General features: G+C 45.8%; 1 protein-coding gene across 4 annotated transcripts in view; it reads right to left on the reverse strand.

Annotated features, from left to right (window-relative positions):
- EFCAB6 (EF-hand calcium binding domain 6) overlaps nucleotides 1-22,325 on the reverse strand; it is a 300,279-nt gene that overhangs the window by 210,976 nt on the left and 66,978 nt on the right. For all 4 annotated transcript variants that reach the window (XM_063663109.1, XM_054470030.2, XM_054470029.2 and 1 more), the window contains 2 exons: nucleotides 11,026-11,162; nucleotides 6,902-7,014 (listed from right to left, as the gene is read on the reverse strand). In XM_063663109.1, coding sequence (XP_063519179.1) covers nucleotides 6,902-7,014; nucleotides 11,026-11,162 — 250 coding nt within the window. The remainder of the gene's footprint in view (nucleotides 1-6,901; nucleotides 7,015-11,025; nucleotides 11,163-22,325) is intronic.

A 22,325-nucleotide genomic window follows, 5' to 3' on the forward strand; every position in this document is an offset into this window, starting at 1 on the left:
TATATAGCTTACACTGAATCAAATCAAAGATGCCTTTCATTTAGGCGTTGGGGATACATAAAATAATGCATTATTAAAAATCTGCTGCCAATTATTGATAAAATGCAAAAACAAAAAAGAGATGTCCATAGCAAAACTGAAATTGTATCCTAGAACTTACCTTCTTATAATACCTAAGGAAATAAGCAGAAGAAAAAATGTAAAAATTCACCAAAAAAAAAAAAAAAAAAAAAGCCAGCATAAATTGAAGCAAAAAGAAACTGACTATGAGTAGACAGAAAGTTTTGCTTCCAATTTTGGTGGATTAGCTCATACAACCCTCCCAGCAGATAACATTTAAAACTCTGAGCAAAATATAAACAGAAAACTATCTGGAGGCCCTGGGGAGCAACTGAAAGCAGATACAAACTGAAGCTGGCACTTGGAAAAATGAAATCTTACTCAGTGAATTTCTTGTGATTTGGCTTTTTGCCTGAGGGCAGGCCCCAGCTGGAATCATGCTAAGTGGCTAGAACTTGGATATAAATTCAGGCTCTTACCAGCTTTAGGAATTGGAAAACAGAGTTCAGGCCTCCCACAGTGGCCAGAAGGCAAGGAAGGAAAACCCAAAAGGAAGAGAGGCATAAAGGGGGATCTCCAATATCTGTGAACAAACTTCGCCCAAATCTCTGGCCAACTCCTGAACTATAGATGTGCAGAGAAGACACCAAGCTGCCCCTCTAGGGAGAAAATAATAAAACAAAGATTTCCCACCACTGGGAGGACAAAGTTTAGAGTTTGAATACAGCCAAGTAAACTGGCTGCTAAAACAAAGAAACAATTCTTCAGAACATAACAGCATCCATAGTTGCTATAATGCAAAATTATAGAAATTTACTATATCCAGAATAAATTTCAAAATTATGAGACAGAAAAAAAACCTCAGGAAACTGTGATTCACATTCAAGAAAAAAGGTAATCAATAAAGACCAAACCCTTACTTCTTATGGTATAATATTGAAAAAAAAGTTTTAAAACCCAAACCCGACATGACCCAGTTGTTGGAATTAGCAGATAAAAAAGTTTAAAGCAGCCAAGTGCAGTGGCTCATGCCTGGAATCCCAGCATTGGGGAGGCTGAGTGAGGCAGGAGGATCACTTGACACCAGGAGTTTGAGACTAGGCTGGGCATAATAGTGAGATGCCATCCTCCACAAAAAATAATTTTAAAAATTAGCCAGGCATAGTGGCATGCCTGTGGTGCTAGCTGCTCATGAGGCTGTGGTGGGAAGGTTACTTGAGTCCAGGGGTTTGAGGTTGCAGTGGGCTATGATTGCACCATTGCACTCCTGCCTGGGCAACACAGCAAGACCCTGTCTCAAAAAGAAAAAAAAAATTTTTAAGCATTCTTAAAATTGTAAAATAACAGTGTTCGAGAATGTAAAAGAAAATATATTTCTATTGAGTGAACACGTAGGAAATCTCAGTGGAACAACAGGAGCTGTAGCAATGCATTATGTGTTTATGGTGTATGTAAAAGTACAATGTAGGGCAGCAATATAACATAGGATAAAAGAGAAGAATTGGGAAAACACTGTTGTAAGGTCCAAACACTGCATATGAATCACTATAATATTACTTAGAGGTAGATTCAGACTAATCAAAGATGTATATTATAAACCTTATTTATTAGTCTGCTTTGCATTGCTATCAAGGAATACCTGAGAATAGATAATTTATAAAGAAAAGAGGCTCATTTGGCTTATGGTTCTGCGGGCTGTACAAGCATGGCACCAGCATCTGCTTGGCTTCAAGAAGTTTTTTTTTTTTTCTTTTTAAATTATACTTTAAGTTCTGGGATACATGTGCAGAACATGCAGGTTTGTTACATAGGTATACATGTGCCATGGTGGTTTGCTGCACCCATCAACCCGTCATCTAGGTTTTAAGCCCCACATGCATTAGGTATTTCTTCTAATGCTATCCCTCCCCTTTCCCCCCACCCCATGACAGGCCCCAGTGTGTGATGTTCTCCTCCCTATGTCCGTGTGTTCTCATTGTTCAACTCTCACTATGAGTGAGAACATGCAGTGTTTTGTCTTCTGTTCCTGGGTTAATTTGCTGAGAATAATGGTTTCCAACTTCATCCATGTCCCTGCGAATGACATGAATTCATTCTTTTTTATGGCTGCATAGTACTCCTGGTGTATATCTGCCACATTTTCTTTATCCAGTCTATCATTGATGGGCATTTGGGTTAGTTCCAAGTCTTTACTATTGCAAATAGTGCTGCAATAAACATACATGTGCATGTGTCTTTATAGTAGAATGATTTATAATCCTTTGGGTATATACCCATTAATGGGATTGCTGGGTCAAATGGTATTTCTGGTTTTAGATCCTTGAGAAATTGCCACACTGTCTTCCACAATAATTGAACTAATTTACACTCCCACCAACAGGGTAGAAGTGTTCCTATTTCTCCTCATCCTCTCCAGCATCTGTTGTTTCCTGACTTTTTAATGATCACCATTCTAACTGGCATGAGATGGTATCTCAATGTGGTTTTGATTTGCATTTCTCTAATGACCAGAGATGTTGAGCTTTTTTCATATGTTTGTTGGCTGCATAAATGTCTTCTTTTGAGAAGTGTCTGTTCATATCCTTCACCCACTTTTTGATGGGGTTGTTTTTTTCTTGTAAATTTGTTTAAGTTCCTTGTAGATTCTGGATATTAGACCTTTGTCAAATGGATAGATTGCAAAATTGTTCTCCCATTCTGTAGGTTGCCTGTTTACTCTGATGATAGTTTCTTTTGCTGCGCAGAAGCTCTTTAGTTTAATTAGATCGCGTTTGTCAATTTTGGCTTTCATTGTAATTGCATTTGGTGTTTTAGTCATGAAGTTTTTGCCCACGCCTATGTCCTGAATGGTATTGCCTAGGTTTTCTTTCAAGAAGCTTTTTACTGGTGGTGGAAGGTGAACAGGGAGCAAATGCATCACGTGGCAAGAGAGGGAGCAAGGCAGAGGAGGAGGTGCCTGTCTCCTTTAAATACCAGCTCTTGTGTGAACTAACAGAGCAAGAACTCACTCATTACCATGGGGAGGGCACCAAGCTATTCATGAGGAATCTACTCCAATGACACAAATACCTCCCCCTAGGTCCAACCTCCAACACTGGTGATCACATTTCTTTCTTTTTTTAAATAGAGACAGGGTCTCGCTAATGTTGCCTAGGCTGGTCCTTGGACTCCTGGCCTCAAGTGATCCTCCTGCCTTAGCCTCCCAAAGTGCTGGGATTACAGGCGTGAGCCACCATGCCTGGCCTGGGGATTACATTTCAACATGAGATTTGGAAGAGACAAATATCCAAACCATATTACCCTAGAACAAGCACCAAAAAATTTAATAATAAATAAAAAGTCAATAGAAGAAGTACAATGGAATAGAAAATACTCAGTTTATCCAAATTTCATGAAAGTACACAAACTTTCCAGCAGTGGATAGTGAAGGAAGGAGAGGAACATAATGAACACAAGGCAGAGATCCCACCTTGGAAGAAAATGTAACTTCAGATACAAAATTACCTTACAGAATCTCTCTATAAGAACGTGAACTCAGTAAAAGGAGAGTTGAAAGGCAAGATGATAAACCAACAAAATAAGATGGAAAATAATATTGTAGACCTAAAGAAACAACATTAGAGATCTATTAAGTAAATTAGAAACAGCAAAGAATAGGATAGACCTTGGTGAAAATCAAATTACAGGTATAGATAAAAGATCTAAGATGATCACTGTGAATATGTGCTGGGCATGGTGGCACACACCTGTAATCCCAGCTCTTTGGGACCGTGTATAGGCAGGAGGATCACTTGAGCCCAGGAGTTCGAGATTAGCCTGGCAACATAGTGAGACCCTGTCTCTACAATTTTTTTTTTTTTAAGTTAGCCAGGCATGGTGGTGCATGCCTGTGGTCCCAGTTACTTGGGAGGCTGAGGACGGAGGATCGCTTGTGCCCAAAGTGCTGGAATTGCTCAGGAGATCGAGGCTGCAGTGAGCTATGATCGTGCCACTGCACTCAAGCCTGGGCAACAGAGCAAGCGAGACCTTGTAGAAATAAGAAAGAAAAAAGAGAGGAGAGGAAAGGAGAGGAGAGGAGAGGAAAGGAGAGGAGAGGAGAAGGAGAGCAGGACGGAAGGATGGAAGGAAGGAGGAAAGGATGGAGGGAGGGAGGGAAGGAGGGGAGGGAGGGAGGGAATGGATGGAGGGAGGGAAGGAGGGAAGGGAAGGAAGGAGGGGAGGGAGGGAACGAGGGGAGGGAGGGAAGGGAGGAGGGAAAGGAGGGAAGGGAGGGAGGGAGGGAAGGAAGGGAGGGAGGAGAGGAGGGAAGGAGGGAAGGGAGGGGAGGAGGGAAGGAGGGAAAGAAGAGGAAGGAGGGAAGGAGGGAAGGGAGGGAGGGAAGGGAGGGAAGGAGGGAAGGAAGAGGAAGGAGGGAAGGAAGAGGAAGGAGGGAAGGAGGGAAGGGAGGGAGGGAAGGAGGGAAAGGAGGGAAAGAGGGAAGGGAGGGAAGGAGGGAAGGGAGGGAGGGAGGGAAGGAGGGAAGGGAGGGAGGGAGGGAAGGAGGGAAGGGAGGGAGGGAGGGAAGGAGGGAAGGGAAGAAGGGAAGGAGGGAAGGAGGGAAGGAGGAAAGGAGGGAAGGAGGGAAGGAGGGAAGGAGGGAAGGGAGGGAGGGAAGGAGGGAAGGGAGGGAGGGAAGGAGGGAAGGGAGGGAGGGAAGGAGGGAAGGAAGGGAGGGAGGGAAAGAGGGAAGGAAGGGAGGGAGGGAAAGAGGGAAGGAAGGGAGGGAGGGAAAGAGGGAAGGAAGGGAGGGAGGGAAGGAGGGAAGGGAGGGAGGGAGGGAAAGAAGGAAGGGAGGGAGGGAGGGAAAGAAGGAAGGAAGGGAGGGAGGGAAGGAGGGAAGGGAGAGAGGGAAGGAGGGAAGGGAAGGAGGGAAGGAGGGAAGGAGGGAAGGAGGGAAGGGAGGGAAGGAGGGAAGGGAGGGAGGGAGGGAAGGAGGGAAGGGAGGGAGGGAGGGAAGGAGGGGAGGGAGGGAGGGAGGGAAAGAGGGAAGGGAGGGAGGGAAGGAGGGAAGGAAGGGAGGGAGGGAAAGAGGGAAGGAAGGGAGGGAGGGAAGGAGGGAAGGGAGAGAGGGAAGGAGGGAAGGGAAGGAGGGAAGGAGGGAAGGGAGGGAAGGAGGGAAGGGAGGGAGGGAGGGAAAGAGGGAAGGGAGGGAGGGAAGGAGGGAAGGAAGGGAGGGAGGGAAAGAGGGAAGGAAGGGAGGGAGGGAAGGAGGGAAGGGAGAGAGGGAAGGAGGGAAGGGAAGGAGGGAAGGAGGGAAGGAGGGAAGGGAGGGAGGGAGGGAAGGAGGGAAGGGAGGGAGGGAGGGAAAGAGGGAAGGGAAGGAGGGAAGGAAGGGAGGGAGGGAAAGAGGGAAGGGAGGGAAGGAGGGAAGAGAGGGAGGGAAGGGAAGGAGGGAGGGAGGGAGGGATGGAGTTCTAGGATAAATGCCTCTTAGGCAATCAGCCAGAGAAAACAAATCATCCATAAGAGAAAAAATGAAGCAGGCCTCAGACTTTTCCACAATCAGACTCAGTACCAGAGGGCAATGGACCAAAGTCTACAACATATTGAAGGGGGAAGATGTGACCTGTGGACATTATATCCAAGATATAGAGCCAGGATGTATTCATCATTTTCTTGAGTTTCATTAAATTTCTAGTCTTCTGATACACTGAGGTAAAAGTAAATTCTTACAGAGAACAGCATCTATATAAACCCATTTTTACAAATGTATTTCTTTCTGCCTAACTCTTTTTTCCATGTATGTGCCATGGAGAGATGCCAAGAACACTGTGGACAGTGGTTATTTCTGGGTAGTGGGCTTGGTTCGATTGTTTACTTCAATGTCTTCCTTGTCGCATTGGCACCTGCCTCACATGGCCGTGGGGAATATAAAGAGGTGATGCAGGAACATGCTTTACACGGCTCCTGGCACAGGAGACTTCGAAAACTAGAGCACTGGAGTCTGCTCTAAGCAAGCTTGGTTAGTGGAACCAGGCTAAAACCTGAGAATCTGTCATTTTTCAGCTTGCTAGTGAGAGGGATCTGAGAATCATGGAAGATGGTCCCTGAATATTTGCTGCTCTGAATTAAGCTGAAACCATACAGTGACAACCCATTTTGAGAAAGTCATTCAGGGGCAGTCACTCCTGAAGCACCACACCACTGAGGGGAAATCTTATGTAAGGCGAGGAAAATGACCAAAGGCTGGGAAAGGAGAGGATCCAATTGCATGAGCCACACATTCATCCTTAAAGAACTGGACCCTGACTCTCTCCAAAGCTACCCAGCAGGCCGACAACCCTGGGCGTCGTATGGAGGAGGCTGGAGTAAAGACCGTTTGCACGAGGAAACACGTTCTGTCTCAAGGTTATGTCTAATGACCTGGCTTTGCTTGTCTAACATAACTGCAAATTACTCAGCTATTTGCCCTTTTCTGTTTTTTCCCATCATTAAAGAAAAAAAGTTGAAAATACAGAAGCAACAGAAAGAACAAAATCACAGCCAGACAACCTGAGTATTTTGGAATATTTTCCAATCCGCTACAGATATTCCACACACATCTTCTGTGTTATTATTAACTCTTCATGGATATCCTTGCTCCTGGCTGTAGATTTTACCACATGGCTATATTGTGACTCATTTAGCCTTTTCCTATTCTTAGGCATTGATGTTATTCTTATAAATAACGATACCATGGCTAGCTTTGTAGATAATGTATTTTCTGTATTGGAAAGTATTTCCTCAGGAAAGATTCAAAGAACAGGAATTACCATGCCAAAAGATATTGAAATATTTAGCTATATACTTTAAAAATACTTACCTTGATTTCCCATACAATATCTAAGGTTCAAGTCATTATTTATGCTGAGATTCTTCAAAAACACATTGTAATCTACTGCAGTATCGTTGTGGATGTTGTAGTGTTTCGAAAACCTAAAATACAAATGTTCTTTAGCAATGAGAAATTATGAATCTAAAATGAAGCAAGTTTGTTACTAAGGTATCCTTTACACTCGGGCTGGCATTAATTTTAATGCCTGTTTCTAGCTACAGAGGGAATTAAAAAGTAAACCCCAGAAAATGTTACTGTCAGATTTTTTTTTTTTTTAAATGCAGCTACTTCGAGATCACTTCTCCAGCCTACAGATGGATGCATAGAAATTAGAGTGAGACAGAAATGTTGCTGGACCTGTTGAGGAATACCCCTACCTAGACAGCACCTAAAGAGTTTCTCCCGACTCTGGCGGGAGGGGAGCTGGGGTTCAGTCTGCACGGCAGCCGCCTCTCCACTCCGACAGCAGAAGCAGGTCCCATTTGCCTTTAATAATTGGAGGGAAATGAGTCAGCCAGCACAAAATTTCCATAAGCAGAGAAATGGAGAGCTGAGTGGAGGAGCCAGCAGAGATGATCTCGACTGAGCATATCCTTTCTCTAGAGAGAAACTGAGGCCCACAGATGGCATATGGTTTCAAAACAAGGGATGGGTGGAGAAGGCAAAGTTTCTCTTGAAGCATTTTGTGATTTTTATATGTAACATACAAGACTTTTTAAAACAGAGAACCACTGTCTACTCCTGAAACATACTGAGATCCCTTTTTCTTTTTTTTTAAGGCAGAATCTCTCTCTGTTGCCCAGGCTAGAGTGTGGTGCTGCAATCTCAGCTCACTGCAACCTCCACCTCCCAGTTCAAGCAATTCTCATGCCTCAGCCTACCGAGTAGCTGGGATTACAGCCATGCACCACCACACCTGACTAATTTTTGTATTTTTAGTAGAGACAGGGTTTTGCCATGTTGGCCAGGCTGGTCTCGAACTCCTGGCCTCAAGTGATCTGCTCACCTCAGCTTCCTAAAGTGCTGGAATTACAGGCATGAGCCGCTGTGCCCAGCCGAGATAACCTTTTTTTAAAGTTAAGATGAATAAGATGTTTGAATTTTAAAAATAAATTTTCTATTATTCAAGTCTTCCACCTGATAAATGGTTTCCTAGATCATTTCTGTGTTATCACATTTCTAAAAATTGACGGTTTTTAAATGTTTGGTTATATTATCTCCATATGTGTTGATTTCTGTAATTATCTAATCTCATACTGCTTTCTAAAAATTTAGTAATTATCACTTAAAGTATTTGTTATTTTTCTGTTTTCCAAATTTAACAAAGAGTAATGCCATGTAGTTATTTCAATGCATAACTTTTTTTCCACTTTGATGACTCTTGCCTATTGTTTTAATAAGATAAATGATCTCTAGGTGTGATCGCTGCCAGATGTTAACAGTGAAACTCCCTAACAGCTTCATCTTTCATCTATGGTCTCTGTCTTGTGAAAATGAGGTGGTAAGTTTGAGAAACCAGAAGGCCCAATTGAGGGGAGAAGGGTATGACTCCAATCAGCTCATAAACCTCTCCAGCATCACCACCTGGAACTGGGTTTCATTCATCTGCTCAGGCAACAGGCTGAACTGTAGTGATTTGTTTGCTGGTTTTACAAGGCTGCTCATAAATGATTTCACCTATATCAAACACGCTGGCCTCCAGGGCCGTGAAGAGTAGGCTGGAGGGAGATGGGAAACACAAAACTCAATGGGTTTTGAGATATCCTGATTAAGTATGGGGCTTGGTGGTAATTGTATCTCTGGCCTCTTGTTTTATGTAGGTTGGACAGTAGTCTGCTGCCTAAATGGAACAGGTCATCAGAGGGTAAAGGGCATTCACGGAGTCTTCATGATGATGAGATGGTCACCATGAAATCAGCCCTACTATGTGCAAGCATGTCACAGGCATGTTGTGTACATTACGTTGAGTCTTCATCCCAGCCCTGAGAGGTGGGCTGCTCAGTCCCCCTTTTTTTTTTTAAGATGGAGTCTCGCGCTGTCGCCAGGCTGGAGTGCAGTGGTGCGATCTCAGCTCACTGCAACCTCCGCCTCCCGGGTTCAAGCAATTCTCCTGCCTCAGCCTCCCAAGTAGCTGGGACTACAGGTGTGCACCACCATGCCTGGCTAATTTTTGTACTTTTAGCAGAGATGGGGTTTCACCATGTTGGCCAGGACGGTCTCAATCTCTTGACCTCGTGATCGCCTGCCTCAGCGTCCCAAAGTGCTGGGATTACAAGTGTGAGCCACCATACCCAGACAGTCCCCATTTCTTTAAGAGAAAACTGAGTCTTGACAAGGCCCAGGAGCTACCCTGAGGCCCTAGAACCAGGGAGGAGAGAGCACAGACTTCACCTCCAGCAGCCTGACTTCAAAGCCTGGGCCATTTCCACCACACCAAGAGCCGAATGTTGATATTAAATAGAAAGCTGTTAGATAAAAGAGAGGATTCAAAAATGCATTGTGTTTCTTGCTCAAAAATAAAAAAGACAAAGTTAATACTGAAGCAGCTTCTCCAGGAAAGAGTATATTCTTGAGCTTCAATAAGAAAAGCATTAAAGCAATTGAAGAAATGGTCTACTTTTGATCTTCTGTGTTTCTGAGTCTAAAAGAAAGCAATTCTATTATGTTCAGTTTCTCAAGCCTTATCATGAAAATAGCATTGTTTTTGAGGCTTAAAAAAATCTCAAATAAAAATTTGTGGAGTTCTTTATTATTCAATACTTATGAGATGGGGAAACAGACAGCAACATTTTTTATAGATTTACTAGGTTGGAGACTGCAGTGCCAAACACAAGGTTTATTGTCAAATAAAACACTGTTTTGTTTTTTGATTGCCTGTTTTAGAAGAGTGCTGCCTCTGTTCTATAATTGCGTGCACAAAATTATTTAATTTGTTTTGTTTGGATCTTATTCTGGACACTTTCCCAGCCGGAAAAGATGTAAAAATTAAAACATCTATTATGTCTTTTATATTCTGAGGTGGGTTATAAAGAGAAAAAAAAGAAAAAGATACTCAAAAGAGAAGGAGATGCCATTTTTTCAAGTCTGCCTGCTTTTCAGGCCCTGCAGCGTCAGTGACATGTCACATGCCCTCTAGACTTCCTTGCCTCAGGGGCAAATTCTTCCACTCTGCTTCTAGCAGCAGCCACATTGTCTTGATGAGATACAAGGAGCTACCAGGACCCATTTTCATAGCAACTTAGAACACCAGTGCAATGCGAAAAGCTTGGGCTCCAGGTGAAATGAGGCTTGGTGCTTTTGTTAATGATCTGGAGGGTATTTAGCAAAGTGTTTGAGAAAAGGCACGAAGAAGGAATGGACCTCTCGGCTGGGTACTGTAGAAATTAAGCTAGACATGGGCCCATCTTCCAGTGGCTTTCACTCAAAACTCATGTAGTCACAGAATCCAAACATTTGGCTTCTTCTAAATGATGTGGAGTTTATAGAAGGCTCAAAAAAATGCCCGTGCAGGCTTCTGTGTGCTGCCCTTGGAGTCAGGAGCAGGCGGTGGTGGCGTTCAAACGCCATGAAGCAGCTAAATGTTCTGCTATTCGTCATCCTCCTGCCACACACCTCTCCACCTCAGCAACAACGGTCCTCAAAGGAAAATTAAGTCTCCATTATTGTATCAGGATGCAGAGCCAACGGGGAGCACAGCAACAATGCGTGAATCCTGAAACCTGTCATTCTTCTAACCCCAGGCTTTGAGTAAAAATCAACAGTGAACTAGAAATATGTGGGAAGGAGGGACAGGCACAGTGCCAAGTGGGGAAGGAGACAATTGGTGATGGATTACTCCAATAACCTGGATGTGTTCAAAGCTGCAGGCCAGAGGACGGCCCCCAAGGGTGTTTAAGGAATGAGAACCATTAGCTCTCATTTTTGAGAATGCATGGGGAGCTTTAGGAACATGAGAGAATGTCCAGTGAGTGCCTCTTTGAGATATAAGGTGTGTGTGTGTGAGGTGGGGGGAGGATGGGAGATGGATGGAGCCAATGAACCCAACAGGTCTCATTCTGAAATTGGTTAAAAGTTCTACTGAGCAATCTCTCACCGTGCCTTCATTTGCTTACTTTTCGTATTCCTCGTCTCTTAACTTCAAACAGAAGGTCTCCAGAACCCTTCTTAGCTCCTGCGGTCGAACCAGTCCAGTCTTGTTAACATCAATGAGCTTAAAGGCTTTCATAACAGTCTTAATGTTTTTGAAAACCTATGTATAAAAAGTGATTTAGGAAAAGTCAAAAGATCTAGTGTTAGAAACCAAATGGTCATAAAAATATGAAAGTTTTTTTTAATACTTTTTATAAAATAAAATGTTTTCAAAGGCTCACAGTGGCAGGCATTGCAAAAATGACATGTCTATGGAAAAAGAACACTTTGCATTTATTGAATGTTTTCAAGGCAATTTGCTCTGTAAATGGTCTTAGTAATTTAGAAAAAAATCTCTTTCTGATGTAAAGCAATAAGTCTCATACACAATTCATTCCCTTTTAGGGCCATATGAAAAAATCTTCTTTGTTAATTGATACTTAAAAACTACAGTTCTGGCATGGCTGGACTTGTACAATTTTTATTTTTCACAGCCATATGCAAACTATTTTTACTAAGAGCTGGAAAATATGACTGTATATTTCAACCCCTCTAAATTTTTTAAAGATATCACAGAAAAGTTTTGTAGAGACTTCTCCAAATTCAGCAAATGATATTTATCGGGTGCACAGACGCACACGACATTAGGATAGGCCCTGTGGATCTGCAGGGAGCACCCAGGATATTTATTGGGCGCACAGACGCACACAACGTTAGGATAGACCCTGTAGATCCGCAGGGAGCACCCAGTTGTGCTCTTGGCCTTAAACTACTCAAAGAAAACAAGCACAGAGCTGTGTGATGGAAGCCTTTCAACCCCTCTGAAGGAGGTACCATTTCCCCAATGTTAGATATGGAAACTGACTACTCCCTGCTCACACTCCACACCTTGTTATTTCCAAGGCCTGCTGACTGCACAATCCAGCCCCATGCTGCAGCCGCCCACCCCCCATCTTTCCAGCTCACTCCCTTGGGCGCCCGAAGCTCACAGCCTTGACCCACTGGGCCCTCCCCTGAGCTCTGGCCTCCCTCCACACTCCTCCACGCCTCTCAGCCTCACTTCCTTCCTAACCCTCCCATCAACACCTTCACCACTTGGCATATATGCTTGACTCCCTCCTCCCCTCTGCCCCCTCCTACTCTCTTGGTGAGACCCTAACCTGGGGTAAACCCAACTCACCACCTCTTCCAAACCTGTCCAAATGGCCTGATGTGGCTGAAGAGAATGGGCGCACCTCCCTGGCTCTCCTAACTTGAGACCATTAACTCCACCAGGACGGGTGCTGCGTGGTGATCCCTCTTTACTGACATGGTCCACCCCATACATCATCACTGTCACACACACGTGCACAGATACTCACATGCACACACACCAACACTCACACACACATATATTCATACACACACCTGTGCATATATTCACACACACATCACTCACACACATATATTCACAGATACATGCACACACACCATCACTCACACACACATATTCATACACACACTCACCTGTGCATATACTCACACATACACCATCACTCACACACATATATTCACACACACACCTGTGCATATATTCACACACACACGACTCACACATATATTCACAGATACATGCATACACACCATCACTCACACACACATATTCATACACACACACACTCACCTGTGCATATACTCACACATACACCATCACTCACACACATATATTCACACACACACCTGTGCATATATTCACACACACACGACTCACACATATATTCACAGATACATGCATACACACCATCACTCACACACACATATTCATACACACACACACTCACCTGTGCATATACTCACACATACACCATCACTCACACACATACATGCACATGCACAGATATTCACATGCACACACACCATCACTCACACACACACACATATATTTATACACACACACCCGTGTACTCACACATACACCATCACTCACACACATATATTCTCACACACACACGCACAGATACATGCACACACACCATCACTCACACACATATTCGTACACACACCTGTGCATATACTCACACACACAGCATCACTCACACATATATTCACACACACCATCACTCACACACATATATTCATACACACACACACCTGTGCATATACTCACACACATTCACACCATTACTCACACACATATATTCTCACACACACATACATGCACATATACTCGAATACACTCACACCATCACTCACATATACATATCACACACATGCATATACTCACACACACCTGCATATACTTGCGTACCCACACCATCACTCACACACATATATTCGCACATATATTCACACACACATGCACATACATTCACACACACACACCTGCATATACTCACACATTCACACGATCAAATATATTCACACACACACACGCAGATGCTCACATGCACACACACCATCACATGCACATATATTCATACACACACACGTGCATATACTCACACATTCACATCATCACTCACACACATATATTCACACACACCTGCATATACTCACACACACGTACATATACTCACACACTCACACCATCACTCACACATATTCACACACACCTGCATATACTCACACACACGTGCACATACACACATCATCACTCACACACATATATTCACTCACACACATACGCACATATACACACACACCTGCACATACCCTCACACTGTCACTCACACACATATATTCACACATACCTGCATATACTCACTCACACCATCAGTCACACATATACACACACCTGCATATACTCACACACACACACGTGCATATACTCACACATTCACACCATCACTCACACATATATTCACACACACCTGCATATACTCACACACACGTGCATATACTCACACACTCACACCATCACTCACACACATATATTCACTCACACATATGCACATATACACACACACCTGCACATATTCACCCTCACGCTGTCACTCACACACATATATTCACACACACCTGCATATACTCACACTCACACCATCAATCACACATATATACACACACACCTGCATATACTCACACACACGTGCATATACTCACACATTCACACCATCACTCACACATATATTCACTCACACACACATGCACATATACACACACCTGCATATACTCACACTGACACCATCACTCACACACATATATTCACACACCTGCATATACTCACACACACCATCAATCACATACACATATTCACACACACGCATGTACGCACACATACCTGCATATTTTCACACTGACACCATCACTCACACACATATATTCACACACACCTGCATATACGCACACACACCATCAATCACATACACATATTCACACACACACGCATGTACTCACACACACACCTGCATATACTCACACACACCTCTCACACATTCACATACATATGCACATATACTCACACGCACCATCACTCACACACACATACATGCACATATACTCACACACACACCATCACTCTCACACATATATTCACATACACCTGTGCATATACTCACATGCACACACACTTGTACATATAATCACACACACACCATCACACACATACACATACACCCACATTCTCTTGCACATATACTCACACACAAGTGCATATACTGTCATACACACCATCATTCACACACATACTTGCACATACCCCATCCACACAGCCATTCCCACCTTCTCCACTCTCCTAACCTCCAATTTTTCCTCCCGCCTCCTGCTTTACTGACAACCTTACCTCTTATTTAACAGAGAAAACAGAAACAACTAAAAGACAGCATTCCCATTCCCCGCACCCACTTGCAGCTGGCCTGGCTCCACCCCCACATGAGACAGGTGCCTCCTGTCCTGTTGTAAGGGATCAAGGGATGAACCTCCGTGATCCTACCTATGGCCAGGTGGGGCCACGTGACGCACATGACCCTGACCCTGTCCTCAGGTGAGGAAGTGCTCCTGCCCGTCCTACTCCCTCTTAGGTCACCCCAGGAAGATGAGCTGTCTCAGAAACAGAACCTCCCTCCTTGCCTCACCTCTTCCTCCAGTCACCCATTCCCTTGGACTGAAATTCCCTCAAGATTATCTCCAATGTGTCCCCCTCTCTTAAAACCTCTCCAATCACTTCTGTCCACACTACTGCACAAACACTGTTCTTGTCAGCGTGACCAAAGACTTCCACCTTGTTAAACCCAAGGGCCACTTCTCAGTCCTCATCTTGCTGTCCCAGCAGCCGCCTTTGACACAGCTGCTTGGCCCCTCTTCCTTGAGACACTTTTGCTACTTAGCTTCCAGAGCCAACGCTCTCTCTCCTTCTCCTCCAGCCTCCTTAGAGTCTCCTTCTCAGTCTCCCTTGCTAGTTCCTCCTCCTCTTCCCATCTCTCAGCCTGGAGCATTTTAGGACTCAGTCCTCAGCCCTCTCTGCTTCTCTGACCACACTAACTTCTTGGTGGTTCACTCCTGTGGCCTCAATGTCCCACTGATGACTCCCACGTCTGTCTTGAGCCCCGGACTCTTCTCAGAGCCCAGCTTAGAATATCCAACTGCCCATATGACGTCCACCTTGAGACTCTTAATAGACATCTCAGGTTTACCAAACCCAAGCTGCTCTACCCACAGTCTCCCATCCCAACAAACGGTAAACCCATTCTACTGGGTTCCTTTTTGCTCACATCCCATATCCAGTCTACCAGGAAAGCCCATCAGCCCCTCCCTCCAGACCATTTCCAGAATTCAATCATGTCTTACCACCCCCACCCCGCTTCTCCCCGCACTCCGGGCTAGTGCAAGCCTCCCGCTTGGTCCTCCAGCCTCCACACTTGGCTCCAAGAAGCAGCCAAGGAGTTTATGTTTAAATGTGAGTCTGAGCATGCCCTCTGTGGCCAAAACCCCCCAGGGCTCCCATTCCACTCGCTGTGACCCACCAGGCCACACGTGACTGGCTCCTGGCCACCCCCAGCCATGTCTCCCTCCACCTGACCCCCACCTGCTGCTTTCTGGCCACACCAGACTCCGCTGCTCCCCATGACTGCTCAGCCCCTCCCGCCTCAAGGCGCTGGCGCTTGCTGCTCCTTCTGCCTGGAACATTCTTCCCCCGATACTGGCTCACTCCCTGGCTTCATTCAGGTCTTGGCCCAGAAAGGCCCTCCCTAATCACCATGCAAATTAGGACTCCTCACCCCCAATCCTCTTATCTTCTCTCCAAACTCCTCTTCAACTGGCATCACCTCCTTTTGTTTTTATGGTCCGTCTCCCCCTCTGAGAGCAAGGTTTGTTCATGGCCCCAGCTCTAGGACAGCATCTGGCACAGTGTGGACACTCAGTGAGTATCTGTTGGAATGAATGAATCTGTCTCCTCCTCACCTGCCTGAAAAGAGCCACACTCTGTGGAAGCCTTGTTATGTCTGCAAATACCTCCTCAGTCGACTGGCCCACGCATTCAGGACCAATCCTGAGTGCAGTCATGATGACATTCCGTGTCAATGTCATGATGATTACAATAACATGATCTTCGCACAAACACGAACTGAACGGATGTCTGTTATGTGCAGAGCCCCATGCTTAACTCTATACCAGCCTCCTGACTAGAGAACAGCTGACAACCAAAGAACACTGGCTAACATGGCCTCAGTATCCAAAACTGGGAATACTGAGTGCAGACGAGAGGGAAAGGCACCAGCAGAAGCAAAGCCGGCTCCGGTGCCTCTGTCCTCCACTCCACCGCTCTGTCTAAAAGAGGGAGCCCCAGCCACTGACAGCGCCTGCTCTCATGGCCAGATAAAAATCTCTGCACTTTGTCTGCTGCCAAAGCCAGATTTACCTCCTTTGGTAAAATGGAGGACATGAGGCGATGCGCTTTTTTAAAACCCCAGAGCAACCCATATGGATCTCCAGCGTGAGCACCGGGAAGCGGCAACCTGGCAGCGAGCTCACACCCACCAGAGCGACGTCTCCAAGGCTCTTATCATTTGTCAGACTGAAGTTTGGCAAGGGCTGAAGAACTGAGCTGCAGATGGTGAGGCTTATCAAAGGCAACAAAGTTAGGGCCGTGGTGTCCAAGACTTGTCCCACACAGGGGAGGAGAGAAGAAAAAAGTAAGAAGAAGCATAAAATGGCTAAGCTAAGGCTCCCGACAATAGTGACTGTGCACACCCCACCCCCTCCTCTCCCAGCCACGGTCTCTGGGCTCTGGGCTCCAGCCATGCTGACTGACTTTGAATTCACAAGCGTACTGGGGCTCTTCTCACCCGCTGTGAGCTCCTATTTATAGATGGTCTGACCCCTGCTTTATCTGCCCCTTCTCACTCTGCCTCAGTTATGGGGCCTCTTCCTTCTTTCTTACATACACGAAGCTTGCTCATGCCTCCCTCCCTGCCTTCGTTCAGGTCTCCATCCCACGCCGCCGCTGAGGCCTTCCTCACTTGCCTATTTGAAAGCGCACCTTCATCCTCTGCTGGCCACTTGCTTCATTTTTCTTCTTAGCATTCATCAACACCTGGACCATTTCCTATTTATTTCTGTAGCTGTTTATTGTCTTTCTTCCTCCATTGAAATGTAAATTCCATGAAGCAGGAAGTTGGTTTTGTTTGCTGCCCTATCTTCAGGGCTCAGAATAGTGCCCGGACGCAGCGGATGCCCATAAGTATACATGCAGAGTGGATTCGCACGCCGTGTCTGCGGCCCTTCCCTGTCCTGCTACTGTCCACTCTGGGGCAGGATTCGGTATCTTCTCTTCTGGCTTTCCTAATTATCCCTACATCCAGCCATGGGTAGAACCCTGACTTCCACCCTGCCATCTTGGTTTATTTCTGCCTGCACTTGGTAACTAGCTCCTTCCCCTAGGGGCAGGGGAGACCTGGTCCCTGCTCACCTGTCATTCCATTCCACCCTTCAACTCCCCAGCGCCTGGCGGGAGGAGTGCTCAGAGAGCCAAACCCACCAAGAGAGGGAAAAAACGCTGCACCGATAACAAAAGGGGAAAGGTCCCTGCTTCTTGCAGCCTCCCTCCGAACCAGCATGCTTCTCAGAAAAGAACATCTTGCCTCCAGTATCACCTGACGTCATTACCCATGGAGACCTAACTCCCTTCATTCCAGGTGTGGCAAACTACTGCCCACCACCTGATTCCGTACACCTGCAAGCTAAGAATGGTTTTTAACATTTTTAAATGGTTGAAAAAGAAATCAAAACAAGGCTAATATTTCATGACATGCGAAAGTTATGTGAATTTCAAATTTCAGTATCCATAAATAAATTGTATTGGCACACAGCCACGCCCACTCATTTACATATTGTCTAGGGACTGCTTTCCCCTCCAAGGGCCGAGTGGAATAGTTGGGAAGATATTTACTCCTGAGCCCTTTATGGAAAAAGTTCGCTGACCCATATTCCACTCCGCCACCCTACATGCCGTCCTCGCTTACTTACATCTGAGTGAGTGAGGAAGTTTCAGGGGAGTTCTTTGTGCACAAACACGACGAAAAGCACTGAAGATTTTAAAAGGAAACCAAAGCAACAGCTAACTATGCCTTAAATTAAAGGCTCAGAGCCAGGAAATGGGCCTGCGTGGTCCCAGAGAGTCTGGTCCCAACCCTCTTGCCCCTCTCCTGGCCAGAGACCTGGTCCCAGCCCCACCCTGCACAGCCCCCGCCGAGCCTGGCGCTGATTCCAGCCTGACTCCCTGAGCCCTGCTCAGGGCTGTATGCTAGCCCTGTGCCTGAGCAGGTGCTACCCTCCCAGCATCCCCACTGCACCCCGGCCCCTCCACTGCACCCCGGCCACCACCGCAGCACTGCAGACCCTGGGAGCAGGATAGTATCTGACCCTCTAGGTGTCCTTAGAGCCAGGTCTGGGTAGTTGTTCAGACCTCAGCATGATGGCTGAAGCAAGTGATCTAGGGGAGCACCATGAGACCAAACCCACTGGGCTCTTCTGCCTGGAGAGCAAGGCTGGGGAAGGCAAGACAGAAAGCTCTGAAGTTCCAAAGTGCGGCTGCATAAGCCAAGCCCGTTACCTAACATTTAAAGCAAGGAAATGAAGCCCCATGTCACATAGGAGTGAAGTAAAAGAAGGAAGTGATCACTAAAAATAAAAACAATAAATTTTTGTAAAAAGTAATAGCAAGACAAAATATTCAATTAAAAAGATTTAGGTGAACTGATGAAGGGCAGAATTATAAATGTTACTACAAGCAGAGACTGTCTGACCTTTAAGATGAAAGCCGGAGAGTGGGGTAAATGAACCCTCTCCCAGGCAGGGTGGTTTGCCCACTGAAAGGCACATAACTGCTCTGGGCTGGAGCGATCCCCACTGGACAATCCCAGTGTATCAAATCACCTCTTTGCCTCCTTCCTCTCCACAAGGGACCTGAAGGGCAGAATGATGTAGTGACTAGTCACAGGCTCTGAAATGAGGCTTCAAATCCCAGCTCTGCACCTGTTATTCAGGTAACCTGGGGAAAGCAGCCTGATTCCTCTAACTTCAGCTTCCTTGCCTGTGAAATGAGAATGAATAAGGATATAGGTGTGTGGTGTGTGCTTAAGATGAAAGGAGCTCACGTGTGCAGGTGCTTCACACATGGAACACATTCAATAAATGGTGGTGAAATGAGAATTGCTGACTGGGATCAAAGGCTAAGAATAGAGATCCCAATAACCACACATCCATGTCAGGGAATATTAAGCGGCTGAACCGGCATTACTCTCCCCAACCCCAGTCCCTCCTTCACCCCTCACCCTCCACAGCACCATTGCCTAGACTAAGAAAACAGAAGCCTAGAGATGGAGGAAGGTCTTGAATAGGCATGACTCCAGAGCCAAGACTAGGGCCTGGATCAACGAATAACTGTTAGGTGGATGGATGGATGTGTGGGTGAGTGGATGGACGGATGGGTAGGTGGGTGGATGAATGGATGGATGATGAATGAATGGGACAGATGGGTGAATGGATGGGTGGGTGGATGATGGATAGATAAATGGATGAATGAATGGATGAAGGGATGAATGATGAATGAATGAATGAATGAATGAATGGGTTATGGATGCATGGATGGATGAATGGATGATGAATGAATGAATGAATGAATGAGTTATGGACGGATGGATGGGTAGGTGGATGATGGATAGATGGGTAGATGGATGAATGGATGGATGATGAATGAATGGATGGAAGGGCTATGGACAGATGGATGTGGGGATGGATGATGAAGGATGGATGGGTGGATGGATGAGTGGGTGGATAGGTGGGGAGATTGCAAGCCAAGACAATTCTTGTAGAGACACGACAGGAACCTGCAAAAAGGGTAGACAGGCATCTCATTTCCCAGTGGATTCAGTGATCTGCTCTGCACCTACCTGGGAAGAGGAACCGAAACTCAGACAGACACAGCAGAGCAGGGCAGAAGCAGCAGATGAAAGCAGCCTGAACACCTGTTTTGGTATGGACGGGACTTGTGAATTTTCCATGGGTTAAGAGGACACCACGAAAGGTAGAAAGCTTGAGCTGTCCTGCTCCCAAGGGACTGCTCATCAGGGGAGGGGACACAAGCAGCCAAAGGAAGTGAGCTGGACCACCAGGAGTGGGAGCTGAGGCGGTCCACAGTGGGCTAAGTCAGGGCTGATCTTCCTCAACAGGAAACCATGAAGTTCAGAGGCCCCCAAAGCACTGTCCTAATTACTCCCCACGGGCCCTATAGGAGAGCTTCCCAGAGAGGACCCAGGTAAGGGAGAGAGAGACATGCTCTCCTTCCCCAGCCCTCATCACAGACCCCATGATCTGGGGGAGAGAGGAAGCAGAAAGAGGGAGGTAGGTACAGCCAGTGAGCAAGCCCTATCCACTCCAGGGCCCTCGGGCTGGGAGGAGCTGAGAAGGGCATGCTGAACCAGCCCCACACTTGAGGTTTAAACTGAACTCGCCTGCACTGGACCTGTTTAGACCTAAATGTGACCAGAGAGCCACCAGATCTGCTGAAGATATTCCTATGGGACAAGAGCAGGAGATTCAGCAGCTCCTGTTGGAGAAAACTGAGAGCTAAGAAATCAAACTGCTTCATATTTGTACCCCACTGAGTTCAGATGGTGTCATAAACTGCTAACCATGGATGCTATTATTACTCCAGAGTTCTTTGTTTAAAATTCTTTTTATAGCACTTTGAGCTCCAGGAAGGAAAACTGTGAACTCAAATAAATCTGACCACCCAGGCTTTAAAGAAGATGAGAAAAGGCTGAATGTTTCCCCTCTGAAGCCCAGAATTCCCACTCCACCTGGAAAACAATCCCTCTGGAGGCCTGGCACTAACGTGGCCCTTCCCGGAGGCAGGCCAAGCTTCTTCATGCCACAGCATAACCTGCAGACGAACTTAAACCTTCTACAATTTCATTCTTATTGGCTTCCGTGTAGCTGTTTTCTGTGCAGCTCCTCACCCAGAGCCACTTTTTCTCGCCTGGCTTCTAAGAGAAGGGGGTCAGGAACCGCATCCCACCCGCCTGCCTGTAGACTGAGACTGAGCCCCAAGGGGAGGGGGCTTCGGGCACCCCCACATCTTGGCTCAGCAGCAAGCAGAAAGAGTTCAGCACCCACGGCTGTCAGTCTGGCACCTTTCTGTCTCCACCACTAAATTCATTTTAAATTTAAGAAGTACAGATTTGAAATGAAACCATGAAAAAGGATTTCTCTTACAATAAACACATCAATGCTCATTTTCCTTATTATTCTACTTTTGGCTATTTTGTATAAAATCTTTAATTAAAGTTTTTCTTTGAAATTGTCATTATCAACCCAGAAGAAAGGAAGGGGGAAAAAAGAACAACACAGCTGTGCAGATATGAAGCACTATTCAGGACTAAATGAACTGGAACGAAATAAGTAGCTTGACTGTTATGTTCTTAGTTTTGGCTCTGTATTCTCAATAGCACAGTCTAACTTGTCACTTTATATCGATTCCATCTGTTTACACTCTGCAGAGTATTGGCTTCCTACCGTGAACATTTCCTATTTACCAGCTGGTAGAGATGCGCCAAACCAGATAGGAAAAAATTAGACTACATTCAGAACCTCATAAACACAAACTTCCAATCCGGGGACAAGCGGGAAGCGGGGGCCGGGCATCGCTCACCTTTCACAAAAGCCTCGCCTCCCTGCCTCTGGGCTGATGCTCTCATTGCTCTGGCAGTTGCCCACCGAACATAGGCATACCCTGCCTTTACCAAAAATCGAACAAGCTTACCGAAAAAGATATCCAAATAAGATCCACAAAAATGGAGAAAAGAAA

Source organism: Pongo pygmaeus, chromosome 23 (assembly GCF_028885625.2).
Source record: "Pongo pygmaeus isolate AG05252 chromosome 23, NHGRI_mPonPyg2-v2.0_pri, whole genome shotgun sequence".
Taxonomy (NCBI): Eukaryota; Metazoa; Chordata; class Mammalia; order Primates; family Hominidae; genus Pongo; species Pongo pygmaeus.